The following is an 18,702-nucleotide window of genomic DNA, read 5'->3' as shown; positions in this document are numbered from 1 at the left end:
CCAGCATCGGCAGTTCCTACTATCTCTGACCCGCTGAGTCACAACTGGCACCTGGCTAGGTCTCATGGGCTAGTTGGCAGCTGAGTATTTACACCCTCGTTTATTCATTCACAAGATGTGGACATCGCTGGCTGGCCCAGCATTTATTACCCATCCCTAGTTCCCCTTGAGAAGGTGGTGGTGAACTGCCTTCTTGAACCACTGTAGTCTGTGTTTGGGTGGCACAGTGGCTCAGTGGTTAGCACTGCTGCCTCACAGCACCAGGGACCTGGGTTCAATTCCACCCTCGGTGACTCTCTGTGTGGAGTTTGCACATTCTCCCTGTGTCTGTGTGGGTTTCCTCTAGGTGCTCTGATTTCCCCCCACAGTCCAAAGATGTGCAGGCTAGGTGGATTGGCCATGCTAAATTGCCCGTAGTGTTCAGGGATGTGTAGATTAGGTGGGTTATAGGGGGATGGGTCTGGGTGGGCTGCTCTGTGGGTCGGTGTAGACTTGTTGGGCCAAACGGCCTGTTTCCACACTGTAGGGATTCTATGATTCTATGTGCTGTGGGTTGACCCACAATGCCCTTAGAGAGAGAATTCCAGGATTCTGACCCAGCGACAGTGAAGGAACAGCAATATATTTCCAAGTCAGGATGGGGAGTGGCTTGGAGGGAACTTGCAGGGGGTGGTGTTCAAATGTATCTGCTGCCCGTGTCCTTCTAGATGGTAAAAAGTGTGTGATGTGTTCATTAATTGAAAAGCAGAGGGAATATTGTTACTTTGTGAGTTTTTTAATAAACAGGTAACATGACTGAAGGAGAAAAGAATCTGAGCAAGTTGATGATGTCATACTGGGCCAGCTTTGCGTGGAATAGGTAAGGTTTTCAGTGACTTTAGCTTCTCAATGGCATGTGCCTTTTCATCCCAGATAATTAATTAAGGCACTTTGAGACAGAAATACCAATGTTAACACTTAAGGCTTTGAATTTCCTATCACCGGATGATCCATGTTCCTCATGATTTTATAGACTTCTGTAAGGTAACCCCCTCCAAATGTAGCCTTACCAATGTCACCTACAGCCATAACATGATGTCCCAACTCCCTGCACTCAATGCTCTGATCAATGAAGGCAAGTGTGCCAAACACCTTCTTCACCAATCTGTCTACCAGTGATGCTGCTTTCAAGGAACTATGCACCTGCACTCCTAGGTCTGTCTGTTTGACAACATTCCCCAGGGCCCTACCATTAATTGTGTAAGTCCTGCCCTGGTTTGCCTTACCAAAATGCAACAACTCACATTTATCTAAATTAAACCCCATCTGCCTCTCCTCAATCTTGTTGTGATCTTAGATAACCTTCTTCACTGTCCCCTCTGCCACCAATTTTGGTGTCATTCACAAACTTACTAATCTTCCTTCCTTCAAACTTACTTCCTAAATTCTCGTCCAAATCATTTATATAAATGACAAACAATAGTGGACCCAGCAGCGATCCTTGTGGCACACCTCTGGTCACAGGCCTCTCATCTGAACAACAACCCTCTACCACCACCCTCTGTCTCCTACTGTCAAGCCAATTTTGTATCTAATTGGCTAGCTCTCCCTAGATCCTATGTCATCTAATCTTACTAACCAGTCCACCATATGGAACCTTATCGAAGACCTTGCTAAAGTCCACATAGACAACATCTACCACTTTGCCTTCATCTATCTTCTTGGTCACTTCTTCAAAATACTCAACTAAATTTGTGAGACACAATTTCTCACAGACAAAGCCATGCTGACTAAACATAGAAAATAGGTGCAGGAGTAGGCCATTCAGCCCTTCCAGCCTGCACCACCATTCAATATGATCATTACCATTCACACAATCTCAGTATCCCATTCCTGCTTTCTCTCCAAAACCCTTGATCCCTTTAGCCACAAGATCCACATCCAGCTCCCTCTTGAATATATCTAACGAACAGCTTCCTGTGGGAGAGAATTCCACAGGTTCACAATTTTCTGAGTGAAGAAATTCTTTCGCGTCTCAGTCCTGAATGGTTTACCCCTTATTCTTACACTGTGACCCCTAGTTCTGAACTTCTCCAGCATTGGGAGCATTCTTCCTACATCTAGCCTGCCCGGTCCCATCAGGATTTTATATGTTTCAATGAGATTCCCCCTCATTCTTCTCTAAAGTTTGACTTAACTCATAAATCTACTGGTGACACTTCATGGCAGAACATCAATATTCCATCGTCTCTACCATAACACAATGCCCACTTTACATTCTGTTGCCACAGTTTCTAAGTGGGTCCTGAGCCAAAGATCGAATATTTGCTTTATAATCTAACACTTCCCAAAGAATGACAGTTTGTATTTCCACTGCCTGGAAATGTGATGGATGCAGGTTCAACTGAGGTGTTCAAGGGGGTATTGGATAATTATAGAAATGGTGTACAGACCTGTGGGGAAAAGGCAGGAGATTGGCACCAGGGAATAGGAGCGGTACAGGTATAATGGGCGGAATGGCCTCATGCTGCTCTGTAACAGTTCTGTGATTTCAGATGTTACGATCAAGGTTGGAGGAGAGCACAGTCTGTCTAATCCCATTACTCTATAAGTCACAACATTAAATAAAAATACTTGTTGCAGTTACCATGAAAACCAATTATCTATATTAGGTTTTATAAAAAGATCTATCAACAAGTTTTCTTAAAACTCACAATTATTAGTTTATTATAAAACAAAACTTTATTCAATAAAGATGTAATAATTGGTTAACATACACAATCAGTCATATAGAAGTATAAATACTTATGCCTAAAAATATCCCCGAAACACACACTCAGAAAAACACACAAACTCAGAAAAACACACACACACATAATACACACACTTTCACAAACACACAGTCATACTTACAAATGCACACAATATACAAACACACATCAACACATACAAATACATCAGACCATAAGACATAGGAGCAGAAAATAGGTCATTCAGCCCATCAAATCTGCTCCGCCATTCAATCATGGCTGATAAGTTCCTCAACCCCATTCTCCTGCTTTCTCCCTGTAACCCTTGATCACACACACAAACAATCCTCAGTAAAAGAGGAACAGAAAATTTCTCTGCAGAGATTGGCTTTCTTAAAAAAAACACTGGCAAACAGGAAGGGATTGGGTAAATATTGAGAAGAGTTGATTACCCCTGGAGACTGGGCAGTGTTTGTATAGATCCTTCCTGGGACACAGTAAATGAGTTAGTAGATTTGAAGATAAGGTGGAGTATCAGTAGGTTTATGACGGAGGGTGCATATGGGCTTGTTAGGGAAGGGGTGCTGAAAGTGAATAGTTAATCAGCTGTGCTGCCTTCACAGAAGCAGAATATTCAGTGGAGGTGTTAGTGAGTCCCTGCTCAATCAGACACAAAGTACCTTTGAACCAAATACTAACATCCTGAACTCCAACAATATTCACATTTCACCTTTTACTGAATTCATTTGTGGGATGTGGGCATCACTTGCAAGACAATGTTTATTGCCCATCCCTAAATGCGTGGCTAGGTGTCGTAGGAAAGGGAAGGGGAGGTTGGAGATAACTGAGAAGGCTTCCACACTTTATGCTGCAATAAACATTATTGCCATCTCTTCCTTTGCAGGAATCCTAACAGAAATGACTTACCAGTTTGGCCGATGAACAATGACTCTGGAAAATACATGCAATTCAACCTGGCCCTGCAAATAGGCAACAATTTAAAGAATGACAAGCTCAAATTTTGGTCTAACAAACCTCCAAAGATAATTGCAAAAATACCAGTCTAGTTTAAAGCTCATTCCAATTCAGTCCTCCATTTGGAATGTCATGAAATGTTTAACCTCATGGATGGGAAAGCAAATATACATTGTACCAACACATACAAAGGCACAACACACACATGACCTGACAAAACTGCACATACAAACATACACACACACACACAAATACAACTATACACACACAAATGTACGCACACATAAACACATACACATACATACAGCCACATATATTTCTATAGATTCTCACATAATCAGATGTTGGACATACCTTTCTCACATACTAATTGAAGTACAGGGCTTGTTCTGCTGGACAGACAAGATACAAAAAGGAAAGTGACACCAAACAGAAGTTTGAATTGACCTTACGTTCATTGCTAGGATGTGGAGGGACCGGTATCGGACTGGGATGGACAAGGTTAGAGATCACACAACACCAAATTATAGTCCAACAGGTTTATTTAAAAACACAAGCTGTGTCTGTGTGTGAAACTACCTCTCTCACTAACATCCAAAGAAGAAGTGAGGTTCTGAAAGCTTGTGTTTTCAAATAAACCTGTTGGATTATAACCAGGTGTCGTATGATTTCTGACCTTATTCATTGCCAGATCATTAGAAATGAACTGTAAAGCCAAGATTTTGTTGTATTAGAGAACAAGCTGAGAACAACAATCACAACACAGTCAGTGAATCCAACAACCAGCAAACATAAAACAAATAAAATTTAGAATACTAGCATGAGAACTGAGAACATGGTTTTAATTTGACATTCTGAGTCTTGCCACAATGGGTTTGCAATCACACTCTACAATATTAACAATAAAGTCACAAGTCTCTTCATCAAAAAAACCAATTAAATTGTGGGCAGAAAAATTCACAAAGACATATTTTCATAGTCATTAGTGATATCACATGGAGTGACTTGAATATTTCCATATCTGCACCACGTGTTGCTAGCTTGTCTGCTCCTATCATCCTCAGTTTAGAAATATTTCTTCATTTCATTCCTGAAAGGTCTGGCTCTGACTTTTTGACCAAACCCACAGGTCCTTGACTGCCCAAACTATGAAAATAGTCTATGTCTATTTATCCTATCAATTCCAAATACTGTCTTGAAAACCACAATCAAATCATCCTGTAAATTTCCAGGAAATTCTCATCCAAACAGTTTTTAGGTGTGTTGAGGTGAAGTTTCCTGTCTCTATCACCCTTTCAGGCATGAGTTTTTTTTAAAAAAAGTTAGAATCCCTAAAGTGTGCAAGCAGACCACTCAAGCCCATTGAACCTACACTGATTCTCTGAAGAGCATCCCACCCAGACCCTGCTTTTCCCATAGCTAATCCACCTAACCTGAACATGTTTGGACTGCGGGAGGAAACCCCATGCAGACACAGGGAGAACGTGCGAACTCCACATTCAAGGCTGGAATTGAACCCCAGTCCCTGGTGCACCGAGGTAGTAGTGCTATCGACAAAGTCACTAATTACTAACAATACAAGAGGAGTCTCTGTTATCCCACATTGAATGCAATGTCAATCAGTTCAAACAAGGAAGAGTTTTTTTAATGTGAGTGGAAGGTGAAGCAGACATACAGCAAGACCCTGGGGCATCACCTCGTTTTGTTAGAATGGAGTTTAGCTCCAATTCAATGATTTGTCCCACTCACTGTATTAAATGGTGTTTCTGAAAATAATGACATTTCTAATGTTACACAAAAATATATTTATTATATTTTACACAATGTTTTACCCAACAGTTATTTTCAAAATGTAAAATTATGCAGATAATTATTATAATTATAAGAAGGCTGCACCAAAATAAAATCAGAGATAGTAGGAACTGCAGATGCTGGAGAATCCGAGACAACAAGGTGCAGGGCTGGATGAACACAGCAGGCCAAGCAGCATCATAGGAGCAGAGAGGCTGACGTTTCGGGCCAGCCCTGCACCTTGTTGCACCAAAATAAAGACCGATTTGGCAGCAGGATATAAAAGGCCAGCTGAGCTGAGTGGGCGGGATTCGAACCGCCCACACTCCACGTCCTGGCCTCGCTCATCGAGTATCAGCAACCAGCAACCAGCAGCCGGCATGTGTTCCACGGCCAGGCCGGGGCCCGTCTTACTAGGGCTTCGGGACGCAGCCATCGAGACGGGAAGCCACTGTTCCTGGGAGACCAGCAAAGCGGGAGGGAGGCCGGTAGGAGACAGCGGCAAGCGGCAGGCGGCAGGGCCCGGGGAGGGAGGGAGGGAGGGAGGCCGCGGTGTTTCTGTTTCTGCTTCTGCTTCTGCTGACGCAGGGTTCCGAGGCACGTGACCGGGCCCCATTCATAAAAAGGGTGGGGCTTCTCCATATGACGCAGCAACTTAAGCCCACCCCGCGGTGCAATTTTACAGCGGGCCAGTGGCGCAATGGATAACGCGTCTGACTACGGATCAGAAGATTCCAGGTTCGACTCCTGGCTGGCTCGTTACTTTTAACCAAATGTCTTCAGTAAATGTCCCTGAAATAGGATGTTTCATCTGCTTTTATTAGTGAGGAATAGTGCAAACCTTAAGAGAAAGTTAACCCATCCCTTGCGTAAGGTAAATGTGCATGGCATTACGGGTAATGTATTAACCTGGATTGGGGAATGGATAACTAACAGGAAAACAACTAATGGGGATCAATGAGATAACAAGCCTTCCTGCTCCTCTGATGCTGCTTGGCCTGCTGTGTTCATCCAGCTCTACACCTTGTTGTCATAAATGAGTGTTTCACTGGTTGGTGAACAGTGACTAGTGGTGTGCATCAGGGATCAGTGCTGAGACTGCAATTGTTTATAATTTACAAAGATGATTTGGAGTTGGGGACCATGTGTACTGGGTCAAAGTTTGGAGATGACACTAAGGTGTATGGTAGAGCAAAGTGTGCGGAGGACTATGGAAGTTTGCAGAGGGATATAGGTAGTTTAGGTGAGTGGGTGAAAGTCTGGCAGATGGAATTCAATGTTTGATAAATGTGATGTTGTCCCTTTTGGTAGGAATAACAGTAAAAGGGACTGTTACTTGAATGGTTTAAAAAAAAATTGCAGCCTACTGCTGTGCAGAGGGACCTGGGTGTCTTGTGTATGAATTGCAGAAAGTTGGTTTGTAGGTACAACAAGTAATTAAGAAGGCAAATGGAATTTTGTCCTTCATTGCTTGAGGGATTGAAACAGGGATGTTATGCTGTAGCTGTAAAGGGTGCAGGTGAGGCCACACCTGGAGCACTGCGTGCAGTTTTGGTCTCCTTACTTGAGAAAGGATGTACTGGCACTGGAGGGCATGTGGAGGAGGATCACTTGGTTGGTTCCAGAGTTGAGAGGGTTGGTTTATGAGGACAATCTGAATAAACTGGGATAATATTCTTTGGGATTTAGAAAAATTAGGGGGTGATCTGATAGAAACATATCCTTTTATGAAAGGAATAGATAAGACAGAAACAGAGAGGTTGTTTCCACTGGCTGGTGAAACTGAAACTAGGGGGCATTGCCTCAAAATTAGGGGGCACAGATTTAAGACTGAATTGAGGAGGAGCTCCTTCATCCAAAGGGTTGTCAATGTGTGGAATTCCCTGCCCAGTGAAGTAGTTGAGGCTTCCTCATTGGATGTTTGTGCCTTAATGCTTAGAGCATTTGCAAAATGTGGATGAACTAATTGTGCAGATAGATGTAAATAGGTACAGTATAATTGGGATTATGGAGAGATGGCTGCAGAGTGACCAGGGATGGGAACTGAATGTCCCAGGGTGTTCAGTACTTAGGAAGGACAGGCAAAAAGGAAGCTGAGAGAGCAGCAATGCTGGTTAAAAAGGAAAATAACACAATAGTGAGAAAGGATATAAGCTCTGACAATGTGGAGTCTGAATGGGTAGAGTTGAGAAATACTCGGGGGCAAAAAATCATTAGTAGATGCCATATATAGACACCCCAAATTGCAGTGGTGGTCAAGAACGGCAATAAACAGGGAATGAAAGATGCATGTGATGAGGGAATGTTGGTGATTAAGAGTGATTCTAATCTGCATGTAGATTGGGGAAATCAAATTGGCCACAATGCTGTAGAGGAGGAATTCCTGGAGTGTACATGGGATGGTTTTCTTGACCAATTATGTTAAGGAACTAACGAGAGAGTAGGCCGTCTTAGACTAGGTACCATGTAATGAGAAGGGAATCATTGCCATTCTAGCTGTGCGAGACCCCTTGGGGAAGAGCGACCATAACATGATGGAATTTTTAATCAAGATGGAGAGTCAGGCAGTTGATTTGGAGACAAGGGTGCTGAACCTTAATAAAGGAAACTACGAGGATATGAGGTGTGAGTTGGTCTTGATAGATTGGGGAGAGTTACTTAAAGGGATGATAGTGGATAGGCAATGGCAAACGTTCAAGGAACGCACTGAGGAACTGCAACAACTGTTTATTCCTGTCGGTTGAAAGCAAAAAGGGTAACAGGGCTAACAAAGGAAATTAGGATAGTATCTGATCCAAGGAAGAAGCATGCAGATTGGCCAAGAAAAATAATAAATCTGGGGATTGGGAGCAGTTTAGAATTCAGCAAAGAAGGACCAAGGGATTTATTAAGAAGAGGAAAATACAGTACAAAAGTAAGCTTGCAGGGAACATAAAGACTGATGTTAAGAGTTTCCATAGGTACATTAAGAGAAAGAGATTGGTGAAGACAAATGTAGGTCCCCTACAGGCATGAATGGGGGAATGTATAGTAGGTGACAAAGAAATGGCTAAGGAACTAAATACATACTCTGGCTCTGTCCTCACAAAAGAGGACACAAATCAGATACCCCCTACCCGCAATAACAACCAAAACAGAATCCCCCTCATCCTCACGTACCACCCCACCAACCTCCGAATCCAACGCACCATCCTCCGACACTTCTGCCATCTGCAATCTGACCCCACCGCCAAAGACATTTTTCCCTCCCCACCCTTATCTGCTTTCCGGAGGGACCACTGTCTCCTTAATTCCTTTGTCCGCTCCACACTCCCCTCCAGCCCCACCACCCCTGGCACTTTTCCCTGCAACCAGAGCAAGTGCTACACCTGTCCCTACACCTCCCCCCACACCCCCATCCCAGGCCCTAAGAAGACCTTCCACATCAAACAGATGTTCACCTGCACATCTGCTAATGTGGTATACTGTATCCGCTGTTCCCGTTGTGGCCTCCTCTACATCGGGGAAACCAAGTGGAGGCTTGGGGACTGCTTTGCAGAACACCTACGCTCGGTTCGCAACAAACAACTACACCTCCCAGTCGCGAACCATTTCAACTCCCCCTCCCACTCCTTGGACAACATGTCCATCCTGGGCCTCCTGCATTGCCACAACGATGCCACCTGAAAGCTGCAGGAACAGCATCTCATGTTTCGCTTTGATACCCTTGGGCTGCAGGGTTCCCATGTGGATTTCACAAGCTTCAAAATCTCCCCTCCCTGACTGCATCCCAAAACCAGCCCAGCTTGTCCCCGCCTCCCTAATCTGTCCTTCGTCCCACCTATCCCCTCCTCCCACCTCAAGCCCCACCCCCATCTCCTATCCACTAACCTCATCCCGCCTCCTTGACCGGTCTGTCCTCCCTAACTCCCCACCTACATGCACCTTTACTGGCTCCAACCCCACCTCTTTGACCTGTCTGTCTGTCTCCTCTCTACCTATCTTCTCCTTTATCCATCTTCTATCCGCCTCCGCCTCCCCCTCTCTCCCTATTTATTTCAGAATCCCCTTCCCCTCCCCCATTTCTGAAGAAGGGTCTCGACCTGAAACGTCAGCCTTCCTGCTCCTATGATGCTGCTTGGCCTGCTGTGTTCATCCAGCTCTACATAGTGTTAACACAAATCAGATACCAGATTGTTTGTTTGAGGATGCAAGATTTGGTGAGAGGGAAGAGCTGAGGGAGATCAATATTAGTCGAGAAATGGTGCTGGGAAAGTTGTTGGGATTGAAGGCCAATAAATGCCCAGGGCCTGAATCTACTTCCCAGAGTACTTAAGGAAGTAGCTCTAGAAATAGTGGATGCATTGGTGGTCATCTCCCAGGATTCTATAGCCTCTGGAACAGTCCCTGCAGATTGGAGGGTGGTTAATGTCACTCCAATATTCAAAAAGGGACGTAGAGAGAAAAAGGAATTACAGACCAATAGGCCTAACATTGGTAGTGGGGTAGATTCTCGAATCCATTATCAAGGACATTTTTTAGTGGAGCATTTAGAAAGCAATGGCAGGATCAGACAGAGTCAGCATGGATTTATGAAGGGGAAATCATGCTCGACAAACCTGTTGAAATTCTATGAAGATGTAACTAGTAGAGTTGACAAGGGGGAGCCAGTCGATTGTGGTATATTTGGACTTTCAGAAAGCATTTGACAAAGTTCCACATAAGAGATTATTGTGCGAGATTAAAGCACATGGGATTGGGGGAAATCTATTGAAATGGATAGAAAACTGGTTGGCAGAGAGGAAACAAAGAGTAGGAATTAATGGGTCCTTTTCAAATTGGTAGGCAGTAACTAGTGGGGTGCCACAGGGATCAGTGCTGGGACCCCAGCTATTCACAATATATATTAATGATTTGGATGAGGGAACAAAATGTAACAAAGTTTTCAGGTGATATCAAGTTGGGTGGGAGGGTGAACTGTGACAAGGATGTAGAGATCCTTCAGCATGACCTCGACAGGTTGGGTGAGTGAGCAAATTGATGGCAGATGCAGTATAATTTGGATAAATGTGAGGTTATTCACTTTGGAAACAAAAACAAGGCGGCAGATTACTACCTGACTGGCTGTAAATTGGGAGGGGGAGGGGGAAACGGAAAGGGAAAGTGTGCAGTAGGACCTGGGTGTCCTTGTGCATCAGTCGCTGAAGGTAAACATGTAGGTGCAGCAGGCGGTAAAGAAGGCGAATGGTATGTTGGTCTTCATTGCGAGAGGTTTTGAGTACAGAAGCAGGGATGTGTTGTTGCAGTTACGCAGGGCCTTGGTGAGACCACAGCTAGAACATTGTGTGCAGTTTTGGTCTCCTTTTCTGAGGAAGGATGCTTGTGCTCTCGAGGGAGTGCAGTGAAGGTTTACCAGGCTGATTCTGGGGATGGCAAGACTGATGTACGAGGAGAGATTGACTCGGTTAGGATTGTTTTTGCTGGAGTTCAGATGAATGTGGAAGGGATGTCATAGAGACTTATAAAATTCTAACAGGACTGGACAGGGTAAATGCAGGGAGGATGTTCCCAATAGTGGGTGTGTCCAGAACCAGGGGGCACAGTCTAGGGATTTGTGGTAGACAACTTAGGATGGAGGGGAGGAGACATTTCTTCACCCAAAGAGTGGTGAGCCTGTGGAATTCATTACTACAGGAAGTAGTTGATGCCAAAACATTTGAATGTACTCGAGAAGGGGCTTGATATAGCACTTGGGGTGAATGGGATCCAAGGCTATGGGGAGAAAGCAGGATGAGGCTGTTGAGTTGAAAGCAGAGCAGGAGGAGGACATTCAGTCCTATCTCCTATGTTTTTAAAGCTAAGCTGGATAATTTTTTTGAATAGTGAAGGAATTAAGGGTTATGGTGAGAGGGTGGATAAGTGGTGCTGAGGCCATGATCTTATTGAATGGCAGAGCGGGCTGGATGGGCCAGATGGCCTACTCCTGCTCCTGGTTCCCGTGTATGTTCGATGTTCCCTTTACCAAGGAGGACCATCTCAGTTTTTCCAAATTAATGTCATAACATCAGACAGTACAGAAGAGGCCCTTTGTCCCATTGAGTCTCTACACTAGTCCCACTTTCCTGCACTAGGCCCATAGCCTTGAATATTATGACATTTAAGTGCCCAAGTCCTGTGTAAAAGTTTAAGATTTCCCACCTTGGCCACCCTCCTGGGCAGTGCATTCCAGATACCTGCCTCCCACTAGACCCCATTTATTTTTATTACAAAAATAAACTTTATTAATACAAAATCATCTATAAATACTTAAAGATTCTACATCAGTTCTGTAGAACCTTTGCAGAGGGGGGAAAGAAACAAACCAAACATTGGCATTTTTCAGAGCTTCCTTGCAGTTGCAAAAACCAAAGTATTTTCTACTCCTGCAGGAAACGATGTTCATTTTGAGGCAAAGAATAGTCCAATAACTGAACGGATTGTACTTTGGCAGAAAGACCTCTTTCCCCACGGCACTTTGGCAGCAGCTGCCCCAGGCTTTAGTGTGTCCCTCAGCACATAGTCCTGGAGCTTGGAATGTGCCAGTCTGCAACACACTGTCAAGGTCAGCTCTCTACTCTGGAAGACCAACAAGGTACAGACAGACCAAAGAGTGTCTTTCACTGAGCTGATGGTCCTCCAGGTGCAGTCCATGTTTGTCTCAGTGTGTGTCCTGGGGAACAGACTGGAGAGAAGAGAGTCCTGCTTCATGGGACTGCTCTGGATGAAGCTCAACAAAAACCACTGCATCTCCCTCCGGATTTCCTTTGCAAAGACACATTCCAGCAGGACGTGTGTGACAGCCTCCACCACTTTCTGGGGCAATGTGGGATGGCGCATGGCACATACCCACAGACATGAAGGATCTCCCAGGTAGTGCCCTCTCGCCACCAGCCAAGCAATGTCTTGGTGCTTGTTGGAAAGGTCTTGTGACAGCACATTCTGCCAAATGAGGTTGACAATCTGCTCAGGGAACAACTCGGGATGCTACATACTCACCACTTCCTGATGGACCGCTGGTCAAAACTGTTTTCCTTTACAAACTTTGAGGGAACAGGTGATCTAGAACAGTCCAACTACTTGGACCGTTCCATGGCAATGAGGCCAGTCCCATCCTTCGCAATACCGGGGACAGGTAGAACCCCAGTACATAGTGATGCTTGGTGTTGGTGTACTGAGGGTCTAAGCACAGCTTAATGCAGCCGCACACAAAGGTGGCCATTAGGATAAGGGCAGCATTGGGTATGTTTTCTTCCCCTCCCCTCCCCTCCCCCATTCCAGCATTTGTACACGTGTCCCTGCAAACATGGTCCATCTTTATACCCCAGATGCAGTGGAAGATGGCTCAGGTGACTGTAATGGCGCAGGTTCGGGGAATAGGCCAGTCCTGCACCACATTAGGCAAACGCTGAGTACCTCAGCTGATGACCAGGTTTTACCCACAGTGGAGAGGGAGTGATGCTCCTAAAACCTCCATTTCTACCTCCTGTTGGCAATATGCTCCTCCAAGATTTTGCACAAGCCCTGGCCCCTCTGAGCCATGTTTCCAGCACCTTCAGATAATCTGTCCTGATGAAGAGGATAAAGGTTCAGTCAGCCCAGTTCCTCCAGAGCCCATTGCTGTTATAAGGAGCTAGTCTACTAGAATGGGCTGAATGGCCTCCCTCTCCTATGTGTTAAAAATCCCCTCTCTGCACAGACCTCCATGAGGCTTACCACCCCACATTCTGATCAGGATGATGTGAGGCTTGCTCCTAATTGGTTTAAGGATTATGTGCTCAATCTCTAATTGGCTCTTAATGTGATGGGCATTGACTGATGTCACTTGCCACTGTCTCCTGACTGGTTCCTCAAGGTGCCAATTATCTATGGGCCCTCCCTCATCGATATGTTACTGTTACTTTTGACTAGGGGGTAGTTTATAATCTCCTCTTTGTTTTGGATGGCACTATGTATGCTGTCAGTTCCCCACAGCTTATACCCCAAACTCATTGTCCCACTTTTCATTTAAACTGGTGCAAGTTTAAGAAAAAAGATAAAGTGGATAAGCTGCTTTTTACTGTAACATGATATGAAATTAATAAAGAAGATCACAAAGGACTAATGCAAACAAATTACAAAAGTGAATAATAGTTAACATTCAGTTAATACATTGATTGTACAGTAACAATCTAAAACGCACATTGTTACAAAGTTTACTATAAAACAAAGATTTTGTCTGGTCAAATGTAATTACCTCTCATCTAAGACGTAACAAATGGAAACAAAGTCAGTGGACAGCATGTTAGGATATTTTTCCTTCCTGCAGTAACTCCCTCCTAACCTTCCTCTTGTGATTCCATGGTTTCACTTTTTTATCTAGAATTCCTGCAGTGTGGAAATGAGCCATTTGGCCCAGAAAGTCCATACTGACTCTCTGAAGGGCATTCCACCCAGATCCACCCTTTCCCTGTAACCCTGCTTAACACACATTGCCTGAACACTATGGACAATTTAGCATGGCCAATTCACCCTAACCTGCACATCTTTGGACTGTGGGAGGAAATCAGAACACCCAGAGGAAACCCACACAGACACAAGGAGAATGTGCAAACTCCACACAGACAGTTACCCAAGCATAGAGTTGAATCCTTCGTGCTGTGAGGCAGCAGTGCTAAATACTGAGCCGCTGTGCCAGCCCTAATAAGTGTTTAATGATGTCCGAGAATGTAAACTTGGATTAGGTAATGTTGAAAGTTGCAAGTTCTCCTTTCCCAACCCGGTTATAATCTCTGCCAACCTCTTTCATTGGGCAGAAGATATAAAAGCTTAAACACGTGTACCAATAGGTTCAAGAACAGCTTTTTCCCTGCTGTTATTAGACTTCTGATTGGACCTCAAATTTCAAATCTAATGTTAAATCTTGTTTTTTGTGCACCTTCTCTGCAGCTGTAACTTTGTATTCCTCACTCTGTTCATTCACCTTATGATCTTTCTGCATCTACTGCACGCAAAACAAAACTTTTCACTGTACCTTGGTATGAGAGACAATAAATCAAATCAAGATGGAAATAACTGAACCACGTCTCTCAATAGTGTGTTATCATCACTCTAGGATGAGCAATAGCCTAGTTGTATCATTACATAGTTTAGCAATGTTCTAAAACAAAAACAAATTGCTGGAGAATCTCAGCAGGTCTGGCAGCATCAGTGGAGAGCGAAACAGTTAATGTTTCAAGTCCAGTCACACTTCTCCTGAACTCCAGACCCAGGTTTGAATCCTGCTGAGAGAGATGGTGGAATCTGAATTCAATAAAAATATGGGATTAAGAGTCTGGCCATGAATCCACTGTCGATTGTCAGGAAAACCCCATCTGGTTCACTCATGTCCTTACTTGGTCTGACCTACATGTGACTCCAGACCCACAGCAATGTGGTTGACTTTTTTAAAATCAATTTGTGGGATGTGGGTGTCTCTGGCTGGGCCCAGCATTTCTTGCCCATCCCTAATTGCCCTTGAGAAGGTGAGGGTGAGCTGCCTTCTTGAACCACTGCAGTCCTCCTGCTGTGGTTTGACCCACAATGGCATTGGGGAGGGAATTCCAGGATTTTGACCCAGCGACAGTGAAGGAACGGCGATATATCTCCAAGTCAGGATGGTGAGTGGCTTGGAGGGGAACTTGCAGAGGGTGGTGATCCCATGAATCTGTTGTCCTTGTCCTTCTAGATGGAAGTGGTCATGGGTTTGGAAGGTGCTGTCTGAGGATCTTTGGTGAACTTCTGCAGTGCATCTTGTAGATAGTACGCACTGCTGCTACTGAGGGTTGGTGCTGGAGGGAGTGGATGCTTGTGGATGTGGTACCAATCAAGCGGCTGCTTTGTCCTGGATGGTGTCAAGCTTCTTGAGTGTTTTTGGGGCTGCACTCATCCAGGCAAGTGGGGAGTATTCCATCACACTCCTGACTTGTGCCTTGTAGATGGTGGGACAGGCTTTGGGGAGTCAGGAGGTGAGTTACTCGCTGCAATATTCCTAGTCTCTGACCTGCTCTTGTAGCCCCTGGGTTTATGTGGTGAGTCCAGTTGAGTTTCTGGTCAATGATAACCCCCAGGATGTTGATAGTGGGGGATTCAGTGATGGTAACACCATTGAATGTAAAGGGACGGTGGCTAGATTGTCTCTTGTTCGAGATAGTCATAGCCTGATATTTGTGTGACGCAAATGTCACTTGCCACTTGTCAGCCCAAGCCTGGATATTGTCCAGATCTTGTTGCAGTTGACATGGTCTGCTTCAGTATCTAAGGAGTCAGAAATAAAAGTCCAGCAATAATATTGAAGACTTGTGCTCCAGAACTTGTCACAAATGGTGCTGAACATTGTGCAATCATCAGCGACCATCCCCACTTCTAACCTTTTGAAGCAGCTGAAGATGGTTGGGCTGAGGACACTCCCCTGAGGAACTCCTGCAGAGATGTCCTGGAGCTGAATTGCCTGACCTCCAACAACCATGACCATCTTCCTATGGAATTCCAAGTAGTTGGACTGTTCTAGATCACCTGTCCCTCAGACCAACCACTGGGGAGTTTGCCCCCTGATACCCATTGATTCCAGTTTTGCTAGGGCTCCTTGATGCCACACTTGGTCGAATGCAGCCTTGATATCAAGGGCTGTCACTCTCACCTCCCCTCTGGAATTTAGCTCTTTTGTCCATGTTTGAACCAAGGCTGTAATGAGGTCAGGAGCTGAGTGGCCCTGGTGGAACCCAAACTGGGCGTCACTGGGCAGGTTATTGCTGAGCAGGTGCTGCTTGATAGCGCTGTTACTGACACCTTCCATCACTTTACTGATGATCAAGAGGAGACTGATGAGGCGGGAATTGGCCGGGTTGGATTTGTCCTGCTTTTTATGTACAGGACATACTTGGGCAATTTTCAACATTCTGGTAGATACCAGTGTTGTAACTGTACTGGAACAGCTTGGCTAAGGGAGCAGCAAGTTCTGGAGCACAAGTCTTCAGTATTATTGCCAGACTTTTATCAGGGCCCATAGCCTTTGCATTATCCAGTGTCTCCAACTGTTTCTTGATATCATGTGGAGCGAATGGAATTGGCTGAAGACTAGTATCAGTGCTGCTGGGGAACCACTGCAGGAGGCTGAGATGGATCATCCACTCGGCACTTCTGGCTGAAGATTGCTGCGAATGCTTCAGCCTTATCTTTCACACTGATGTGCTGCGTTCTTCGATCGTTGAGGATGGGGATATTTGTGGAGCCTCCTCTTTCAGTGAGTTGTTTAATTGTCCACCACCATTCACCACTGGATGTGGCAGGACTGCAGAGCTTAGATCTGATCCATTGGTTGTGGGATCGCTTAGCTCTGTCTATTACTTACTGCTTTTGTAAGTAGTCCTGTTTGGTGGCTTCACCAGATTGATACCTCATCTTCAGATATGCCTGGTGTTGCTCCTCGCATGCCCTCCTGCACTCTTCATTGAACCAGGGTTGATCCCCTGGCTTGATGGTAATGGTTGAGTGGGGGATATGCTGGGCCATGAGGTTACAGATTGTGCTGGAGTACAATTCTGCTGCTGTTAATACCCACAGCACCTCATGGATGCCCAGTCTTGAGTTGCTAGATCTGTGTGAAGTCTGTCCCATTTAGCACAGTGATAGTGTTACACAACACGATGGAGGTTATTCTCAATGTGAAGTTGGGACTTCGTCTCCACAAGGACTGTGTGATGGTCACTCTTACCGATACTGTCATGGACAGATCCAAATGCAGCTGGCAGATTGGTGAGGATGAGGTCAATATGTTTTTCCCTCTTGTTGGTTCCCTCACCACCTGCCGCAGACCCAGTCTAGCAGCTCTGTCCTCTAGGACCCGACCAGCTCGATCGGTAGTACCGCTGCCGAGCCACTCTTGGCGGTGGACATTGAAATCCCCCGCCCAGAGTACATTTTGTGCCCTTGCCATCTTCAGTACTTCCTCCAACTGTTGCTCAACATTGAGGAATACTGATTTATCAGCTGAGGGAGGACAGTACGTGGTAATCAGCAGGAGGTTTTCTTGCTCATGTTTAACCTGAAGCCATGAGACTTCATGGGGTCCAGAGTCAATGTTGAGGATTCCCAGAGAAACACCCTCCCGACTGTATCCCACTCTGCCGCCCCCTTTGCTGGGTCTGTCCTGCCGGTGGGACAGGATCTATCCAGGGATGGTGATGGTGGTGTCTGGGACATTGTCTGTAAGGTATGATTCTGTGAGTATGAATATCACAAGTTGTTCCTTGACTAGTCTGTGAGACAGCTCTCCCAATTTTGACACTAACCCCCAGATGTTAGTGAGGAGGACTTTGCAGGATTGACAGGGCTGTTTCTGCCATTGTCTTTTCTGGTGCCTGGGTCGATGCCAGGTGATCCATCCGGTTTTGTTTCTTTGAGACTTTGTAGAGATTGATACAACTGGCTTGCAAGGCCACTTCAGAGGGCAATTGCTGTGGGTCTGTAGTCACATGTAGGCCAGACCAGGTGAGGAGAACCAGATGGGTTTTTCCTGACAAGCAATAATGGTTTTATGGTCATCACAACACCATCTGCTGTGGCAGGAGTCGAACCTCTGTCTCCAGAACATATCTGGTCTCTGGATTAATAGGTCTAGCAATTAATGCCACTAGGCCATCGCCTTCCCTCTTAACTGCCCCCTGGGATTGACAATAAATACACGTCTGGCCAGCAACACACTCATCCTGTGAATTAATAAATTCTATTTAAAATCCCATGGTACGTTCCTTTTGTCAACTGAAGCAGAACCATGTGGTATGAAATTACTAAAATCGACATTGCTTACAGTTAAGCAAGGTCAAAAATCACATGACACCAGTTATTGTCCGACAGGTTTATTTGAAGAATAAATAAAAGTGAACCTGTCGGACAATAACCTGGTGTCATGTGATTTTTGTCCTTGACCACCCCCGTCCAACACAGGCCCCTGTAGTTAAGCAGGATAACAGATTGGATGAATCAATAAATGTACCATGTGTGATTATAACTGAATTAAATGAATCATGAAATGTCACTTTCCCCTCCTGGTCTTACAGAACACAGCAGCTAGCTCCTACAAAACAACTGTTTCAGAGATAGCAGGAACTGCAGATGCTGGAGAATCTGAGATAACAAGGTGTAGAGCTGGATGAACACAGCAGGCCAAGCAGCA

At 45.0% G+C, this 18,702-nt stretch overlaps 2 protein-coding genes and 1 non-coding gene across 3 annotated transcripts in view; all 3 read left to right on the top strand.

Annotated features, from left to right (window-relative positions):
- The window catches only part of LOC109927885 (carboxylesterase 5A-like), a 39,449-nt gene extending 34,921 nt beyond the window's left edge, over positions 1 to 4,528 (top strand). The window contains 2 exon segments of the mRNA XM_048605942.1: positions 787 to 859; positions 3,634 to 4,528. Of these exon segments, the coding sequence (XP_048461899.1) occupies positions 787 to 859; positions 3,634 to 3,796 (236 nt within the window). The 3' untranslated portion in view covers positions 3,797 to 4,528.
- Positions 4,529 to 5,740: 1,212 nt separating this feature from the next.
- The window catches only part of pdcd2l (programmed cell death 2-like), a 33,635-nt gene continuing 20,673 nt past the window's right edge, over positions 5,741 to 18,702 (top strand). The window contains exon 1 of the mRNA XM_048605986.1: positions 5,741 to 5,983. Within this exon, the coding sequence (XP_048461943.1) occupies positions 5,876 to 5,983 (108 nt within the window). The 5' untranslated portion in view covers positions 5,741 to 5,875. The remainder of the gene's footprint in view (positions 5,984 to 18,702) is intronic.
- trnar-acg lies at positions 6,182 to 6,254 on the top strand. Its single transcript has one exon. It is a non-coding gene; the product is annotated as a tRNA-Arg (tRNA).

This window comes from Rhincodon typus, chromosome 15, assembly GCF_021869965.1.
Source record: "Rhincodon typus isolate 14 chromosome 15, sRhiTyp1.1, whole genome shotgun sequence".
Classification (NCBI taxonomy): domain Eukaryota; kingdom Metazoa; phylum Chordata; class Chondrichthyes; order Orectolobiformes; family Rhincodontidae; genus Rhincodon; species Rhincodon typus.
Note: the sequence above shows the minus strand (reverse complement) of the source record. Positions and strands in the feature narration are given on the sequence as shown.